This window comes from Tupaia chinensis, unplaced genomic scaffold, assembly GCF_000334495.1.
Source record: "Tupaia chinensis unplaced genomic scaffold, TupChi_1.0 Scaffold000459_1, whole genome shotgun sequence".
NCBI lineage: Eukaryota > Metazoa > Chordata > Mammalia > Scandentia > Tupaiidae > Tupaia > Tupaia belangeri.
Genome location: NW_006159968.1, coordinates 2862265 through 2870531, shown reverse-complemented (window position 1 = coordinate 2870531; position 8267 = coordinate 2862265). Strand labels below are relative to the sequence as shown.

The following is an 8267-nucleotide window of genomic DNA, read 5'->3' as shown; positions in this document are numbered from 1 at the left end:
AATTCTGGGCCCGCTTTTTTTTTTTTTTTTTTTTTTTTTTTTGCGTTGGGAAATTGTAAAGGAAAGCAGAATGTTTTATCATGATTTTGCTTTGATGACTTTAGGACAAATTTTAAAAAGTCCTAGAAAAAAAGAATGCTTGTTTTGGAGTTTGAATACCTTGGCTAGCTAAATGTTTAATAATTATAAAATGGACAGTAGTAGCCCTTAGAACTGCTCAGTGAATGTGAAAGTACCTGTACTCCTAATCGAGGGTTCAGGACACTCAGAAGGAATGTATTAGGAGCAGACAGGACTCCCCGAAACCGAGGGCGCACTCCCTGCAGGATCCGTGCCTCCTGCCAGAAGCCCTCTCCCCACCTGAGAGAGAACTTTCTGAATTGTGTCAGTGAGTCATATATGAAATCCCAGGACCAGCAGATGGCATAATAGTTACATTGTTGGACTCCCACATAGTAGACCATGGTTCAAGTCTCAGGCCTGGCAGCTTAAAACTCATGCCAGGCACATATGCGTGCACGCCCAAAATCCTGAGAGGAGAATGGAGGAAAAAGGTTTGTGGCATGGCTGTCTCTCCTAAGGGGGGTCATTTCTTGCTTTCTGTCTCTCTCTCTGTCTCTTTGGTGAGCATACACGCCCTATAGCAAAAATCTCTCTAACACACAAAAACAAAAACAAATATGAAATGCTCTAATTCTCTTTAGAGATGGTATTAGTCACTCCCACCTGGACTGGCCGACCCACTTGGGGAGTCCTCTCATTCTTGCCTTTCTTGTTTGACGTGCTGAGAAGATGCAGTGCACTCAGCTGTCCTAGATCACAGTAGCCCAAGCACAGACACCAGCTGTGTACCTCTGCAAATGCAGGCAAGGTTTGAGAACTTGTTCAGGTTTGGCCAAACGGTCTGAGAGTGAGGGGCCGGCCCAACTTGGGCACTAAGAGCTCCACTTTCCATTTTTATCAGAGGGGAGAAACAAAAGAAAATGAGATACCACTTTTTAAGGATCGATAGAAGGTTTTTGTTTGCTTGTTTTTAAATAATAGTGCTGAGTATTGGCTACTAGGTTACGTCTATGAGTGTAAATTGGTTTACTGTCTCTCTAGGACAATTTGGCAACATGTCAAGAGTCCTGAAGTCATTACATCCTTTATCCAGTAATTTAACTTCTTGGCATTTATTGTAACAGATTAATCAGAAATGATGGGCTTAAAGTGCGTGTCTTTTATTTATAATAACAAAATGTTAGAAATAGTGGGTTAAATAACTTATATTTCCACACAAGGAGTTATTACATAGTCGTCCCCCCTCATCTATAGTGTGCCTTTCAGGGTTTCAGATACTGCAGTTCAGTCCAGTAAGAGATTTAGAGAGAGAGAGAGACAGAGACCACATTCACACAATTTTATTATGGTATACTGTTATAATTGTTTTCTTTTGTTACTATTATTTTATGTCAGAGAGTGCATGCATGCACAAGAGAGAAAGAAAGCCACCTCGTGTGGGCCTGGTCACATTGCAATCCTTTTTTCGCTCTGATTCCCATCTCATCTGGATGCTGGGACATGTGTGCTAGAAACTGAACCTTGGTTGGCCGTGTGGGACCGAGCTTCCTTCGCACAGTGCTTAACCACGGTGCCATAGGGCTGGCCCATGCTCAAGTTTATTATTAGTTATTGTTTCAGTCTTTTATTGTGCCTAATTTATAAATTAAACTATCATAGATATGTATATATAGGATAAAATGTATATATAAGGTTCAATACTACCTGCATTTCAGATGTCTATTAAGGGTCTTAGAATACCTCCCTCACAAATAAGAGTGGAATACTGTACACCTGTTAGAATACAAGTTACAGGAGCCAGCAGATGGAGTAATGGTTATGTTGCTGGACTCCCACATAGTTGACTGTGGTTCGAGTTCCAGGCCTGGCAGCTTAAAACTCATGCCAGGTGCGTGTGCATACGTGCCCAAAATCCCAAGAAGAGGATGAAGGATAAGGGATTTCAGCATGGACATTCCCCCTGGGTTGTGATTTCTCACTTTCTATCTCTCTGTCTCTCTGGCAAGTACAAAAAAAATCTGTAGCAAAAAAAATAAATAAATAAAATAAAAACTCTCTGGAAATGAAATCAAAGTTACAGAAAAATATTTAATGTTGGGAATATCATCTCATTGTATTAATAACACAGCTCAAACTGCAAAACTGTGGCTGCCTAATGATCTCACATTCATTTTATCTATGCTTTTAGATATGCTTGAGGGAAGGAGACTAGAAGAAAATTTCTTCACATATTAAAAGGAGTTATCTTTCTATTGTGGAATTACAAGTGATTTAAATAGGAGACTATTATAGTTTACTATAATCTTGTAAATGCATCTCTGCATAAATTTGCGTCTCCCTGCTAACAGACCTAACATTTAACTTGTTCGCATGCTTTTGCTGTGGGGAAGATGTAAACGTAAACTGAGGGACCAGTGGGTGGCAAAACGCTTACATCGCTGGACTCCCATGTCGTCGACTATGGTTTGAGTCCTGGACCGAATGGCTTAAAACTCACGCTGGGTGCTCCTAGAGGAGAATAGAGGAGAAAAAATTGCTGCGTGGTCATTTCCCCTGAGTGTAGGGGGGTGATTTCTCACTTTCTGTCTTTTTCTCTCCAGTGAATGTATGCGCCCTATAACAAAAATCTCTCTAAAAAAAAAGTAAATTTGCCTCAGTGATTTCTTCCATATGGGCTTGGGCCTAAGCCTCATTTGGAACCCACTTGATTTTATAAATTCCTGGGGACGGTGATAGACAAGCAGAGAAGCTGCGTCTGCTTACCTGGAGGGGGCGTGGCCCTAGATGGTTCTGTGCCTTCCAAATCTTGGCTTGGTTCTGTCCCCAAAAGAAGAGAGACAAGGTCAACTTCCCTCCCAGCCTGCTCAACCTCCATGTCCAGAGATGCTCCCATCCCCGGGGTAGAGGGGACCCTGTGCTCTTCACTCTGCCCTTGGGCTGCCTCTCACCATGAGATTTCCTAGGAGAGCTGGGGATAGCGGGGCACCACTGAGCCAAAAGAACCTCCAGACACAGGCTTGCTGGCGAACGCAGCTGTGGCTTGTCAGGCTGGAAGCAGGTGAGTTTGGGGAAATGCTTTGGGAGTGCTGGCTTCTCAGAATTTTTTTGAAACTAAAAGAAAATTACACCTTGAATAGAAGAGCATGGAGCATAGAGGCAGCAGAATTGTGTGACTGAGGTTGTTTGCTATGTGATTCTAGGAGAGTCTCTGAGCTTTAATTTCTCTGTGGTTGAGTAAGTGGTTGGTAACAGTTGAGTTCCTTCTCCATGCCAGACACAGCACCGAGTGCTCAGCTTGGTTAACTCATATGATGACAGCCCCATGGCTCAAGAGCACTATGCTCAGCTACATTTAGAGATGGGAAAGGGAAACACAGAAACAGTAGGTCACTTTCTCAAGGTCACAGGGCTGGGGGTGGCAGGTTGCAAACCCAGGCCTCCTGGGAGAAGCTGAGCCTCTTAACACTATGCTAAGCTACTGGTTCACTTCTGGCTGGACCACAAAGAGCTAGAGATGGTGACTAAAAAGTTCTCTGGAGAGCCAGTCGGTGGCATGGGGTTTAAGATGTTGGATACCACATGGCCAACACTGCAGTTTCAGTCCTGGACCCAGAGGCTTGAAAATCATGCTGGGCGCATGCATGACCATCCCTCTTGTGAATGATTTCTCATTTCCTTTTCTCTCTCTCTCACTCTCTGGCAAGCACATACACCCTATAGCAAAATCTAAAAACTAAAAAAACTAGGAAAAAAAAACTTTGGAAAGGAAGGAACTGCCTTAAACTTAAGGTGCTGGAGTTCACTGATGTTGACAACAAAAACTCCATCAAAGAGGTGGAGTCTGGACCCTTCTAGGCTGGGGCAGATTGTTCTCTTCAAAAGCAAAACATGCAGATTCAGATATAAAGGATGACTGAGCTGAGTTTCTCTGCACAAATGAATCTACCTCTTGAAGCTTGTCCTATATCTATAAAATGGGGGTAATATCAGGCCTTCTGGGGCCAGGGAGAAATAACTTAGATTGCACACCAGGGACTTAAGAATATGCTGACACTTTGGAGACCCTCAACAACGGGAGCCCTCATTAACTCAGGACTCCATTTACTATCCATTCTTCTTAGTACTGCCAGTCATTTATACTTAGTACTAAAGCATCCATGGTTATTAATTGGCATAAGAAAAGTAAATGGTTAGGGTGATTCAGCTGAAGAAATTTTGGATTAGGTATTTTTAGGTAAAATGGCATTCTCTGTCCATGTAGCATAGAAAGAAAGCAGCTCGAAGACCAGTCCAATGGCTTATTTGTTGAATAACTTAGAAGTTTTGTTTTCACTGAGCCTCAGTGTCCTACATATGGCATTGTGATATTTTCTTGAGATCCTATGGAGAAACAGTCACCAGAACGAAACACTGATATTTAGGTGATGTTTCTCCATTGGATTCCATCTACCCACTTCCAAAGTCCCCTCTGCTTACTTGTTCTCAAGAGCGTAGTCAGCCTCTCAGCTCTGGTCTCAGCAGCCACTGTGAAAAGATGCCACCCAACCTCAATTACTGCTCCAGCTCAGTACCCAAGCCAAGCAGAGAGCGTGGTTTGCGGCTGAGGAAGAGAGAGACAGAGAGTGAGAAATAACCCTCCCAGAGGGGAGAGAAGGAATGGCAATGCCATCAGGAACAGGACTGCTCACAGTGCTCTGTGGTCCCAACTCAGGGGACGAGGGCTGTGGTAGAGAAGACAGGCCTTACTGGACATGGCAAAAGCAAAGAAAGGGGAGCAGACCCCCAGGTCTCCCAGCCTGAGAGGACCTTGGCTTGAAACGGAGGCAGGACACAGGTCTGAGTTTAGACAGAAAGACCACCAGCAGCATCTTCAGGAGTGATGGCCATGCTTTTACCTGGATGGAACAGGTTCTCATGGGAAGGCAGCTTAAAAGGAATTTAGTCTAGAAGCAGGAATTGGAGCATCTCAGGTTGTCAGTGTAGCCCTGCCACCCAGTTCTGTGTCTTGGACAACTTATCTCTGAATATCTATTTTTTTTGAGAGAGATATTTTTTTTCTATAGGGTGTGTGTGATCACCAGAGAGACAAGAGAGATAGAAAGTGAGAAGTCACCTCCTTAGGGGGATGGCCATGTCACAGTCCCTTCTTCTCCATTCTACTTTGGGGATCTTGGGCATGCAGGCACATCTACCGAGTGTGAATTTCAAGCTGCTAGGTCTGAGACTCGAACCACAGCCGACTAAGTGGGAGTCCAATGACATAACAATTACACCATCTGCTGATCCCTTTGAATCAATTTACTATCTTAAAATGGAAGGCATATCAATTATTTCATTGGTTGTGTGAGTATTTAAATGCATTTCAATATTTCAAGCATGTCCTCCACTCCCCAGCTCATAATTTGATGGTAGGTGCTTCCAGAATTCCTGGAAGAAGATGCTGGCCAGAATCTCCCTGTGCTCACTGCCATTTAATCCTCAGGCCATCCTAAAGTATGGGCACCATCTCTTTTCAGTGGATGCTAAACTAGAGTCTGGCCCTTAATTTTTTTGTAAATGAAGTTTTATTGCGATACAGCCATCCCCATTTAGTACATTGGGTTGTTGGAAATTTTTGCACAGAAAACCAGAAAAATATGTTATGACTTTTCTGACGACCTAACAGATTATCTGTAGCTGCTTTTGGGTTGCAACAGCAGAGCTGAGTAGTTGTGATGGAAAGCCTATGACCCAGAAAGCCTCCACACTTACTATCTGGCTCCTGCTTTATACAAATGAAGAAATGACAGCATTTATCTCTGAGAAAGAAGCAAAAGGTGTCAGGTTCCCTAAGGCCTCTGAAGTCTAGCTAGAGAGAGAGAGTGGGTTCACACATGTTTTGTGCCCAACAACACACACTTACTCATGCTGAAACTCATCCCTACTCAGTGGAACTTAGGTTAAACGACATTCCCAAAGTCACAGAGCAGAAAGATGAGAGAGCCAGGATTGGGCCCTAAATTGCCTGACTTCGAAATCCATGTGTTCCATTACCTAATTGTGAGGACGGTTAGAAGGTCCGCATGTTTGTTTGTTTGTTTTATCACAAACTCTCCCACCTGCACTCTTGTGATAGACTTTCTGACCCCACGTTCAGGTTGCCTTCCTCTCTGGAGGGTTCTTGTATGTACCACCTTAGTGCCGGGTACGAGCAGGTATGTGAATGTGTGTGTGTGTCCACTCTCTTTGTCTAATTAGATTCTGGATCCCTTGGGAAATCTGATGTATTTTGCTTCTTTTTCAGAAATAAATACTGTCATTTGTTCATATCCCAAGGTGATGGCAGCTAATGCTTAAAACCTCAAACTTCGGAGAGTGCACCAACATGGGGTTGTTTTGTGGTTGTCTGAGGGGGCCGTGAAGACCGTAGCGTATCTTCAAATTTGGAACTGAAGATTTTCCCCGCAGAGAATGGAAGTTGCCACTGTCATTTGTACTGGGAATGGTTACCGCCTGGGAGAAATGCGGAGCTTGGGCTGGGTGAGAGGGACATTTCCTCTTCTCCAGACCTGCACCTCAAGGCGTTGGCTGTCTAGGAATGCAGGGGATGAGGTGCCTTTGGCCACACTGGCTCCCTGGGGGACAGCCAGGAGAGAGCAGCTCCATGAATCTCTCCTTCTAAGCCCCTGGAAGTAGGAGCAGCAGCAACAGAGGAAGGAAATGTCATACTTGTAGAGAGGTGGTTTGCCGAGTGCACCCCCTGGTGGTTAGCCTTACCAGATTCAGCAAATAAAAATACAGGGTGCCCAATTAAACTTGGATTTCAGATGAGCAATGGATAACTTTTTGATATAAGTATGCCCCGTGTAATATTTGGGACCTACTTATATTTTTAAAAAATGTTTTTGTTCTAAAGTTCAACTAACTGGGTGGGCGTCCTGTGGGTTTCTTTTTTCTGGCAATTCTACAGGGGTAGGTTCAGAAGCATGAGAGAAAGCTGAAGAAGTTAAGAAGAAACTTGGAGTCAGGAAGACCCAGAGATGGTTCTGGAATATACTTGAAGCAGATCTAAACCAAAGCCAGGCAGGGGACACTTTAGGTGAGCTAGTGCCAGCAAGTCAGTGGTCACACAATCAAGAAATGGATATTTATTGCCAGTCCCCTGCCAGCTCCCTTCTGCTCACCTTCTCCAGAGAGGGCTGTCAGGCTGGTGTCTGTGGGCTCTGCAGGAACTCCTGGAAAAATAGAGGCCCTAATAGCAATGACCGATGCAAATCAGTGTCAAAGCCAGGTGCAGATCTCCGAGGAGAGCAGCCTGGGGCTACTGGGCCAAGGGAGGCACAACTGCAAAAGGTGTTGCTAGACAAGAGCTGTCCATCCAGGACGAGGATCTGCCCGCCACTCAACACCGCCCAGAATGTGTGGTGCCTAATAATGTGTCAGCTCAGGAGGTCCCACAGCCATGGCGGGCTCTGGTGAAGAAGTTGGGCCCTACCGGACATGCTGAAAGCAACAAAAAAGTTGCAGACTCGCAGATCTCCCAGCTCGAGAAGACTTCTGCTCCACAGAGAAACAGGACAGCAGAGTAGAAAAGATTCAGCAGATACATAGAGCTACAACAAGCACACACACACACACACACACACACACACTTATACACACACATTCACACACACGTGCATATGCACACTTATACATGTGCATGTGCAAGCACACGCACCCATGCTTCCCAACACCCATACCTGTGCATGCAAGCATACATGTACCCATATATACACCTACCTGCACATACCTGTACACACACACACACACACACACACACACACACACACATACACCAGCTTCCTCTTTTACAAACACTTCATGGTAGTTCTCAGAATAAATCACCAGATTCAGGAGAGTAGGGACCCCTGCTGAGGTGCACCTGAACTTTCCATCCTCACAGGCCCAAAGGTGTTGGGACTGAGAGGTTGTGGAAATGCTGGTGAACAAGGCATGGCATAACTCCCATTTTTCCCTAAGATTCCCATTTTAGGGTAAGAATCATCACTCGTTTGATTCAGTGGACAGTGATTAAGAGCCTACCCTGTCCTGAAAAGACAGAGGAACACATGAAAAACAGCCTCCTCTTCAAAGAGTCTCCATTTGGGTCCAGGCTACATTTTCTTTTTCTGCAGGCTCTGGGGAGTGCGTGAAAGAAGGGCAAGAGGTGGGGGGAGGACGGG

General features: G+C 44.7%; 1 protein-coding gene across 1 annotated transcript in view; it reads right to left on the bottom strand.

The window, feature by feature from the left end:
• The window catches only part of OC90 (otoconin 90), a 35055-nt gene that overhangs the window by 9559 nt on the left and 17229 nt on the right, over nucleotides 1-8267 (bottom strand). The window contains exons 8-10 of the mRNA XM_006155531.1: nucleotides 7227-7277; nucleotides 4540-4587; nucleotides 2827-2880 (exon numbers count right to left, since the gene is read on the bottom strand). Of these exons, the coding sequence (XP_006155593.1) occupies nucleotides 2827-2880; nucleotides 4540-4587; nucleotides 7227-7277 (153 nt within the window). The remainder of the gene's footprint in view (nucleotides 1-2826; nucleotides 2881-4539; nucleotides 4588-7226; nucleotides 7278-8267) is intronic.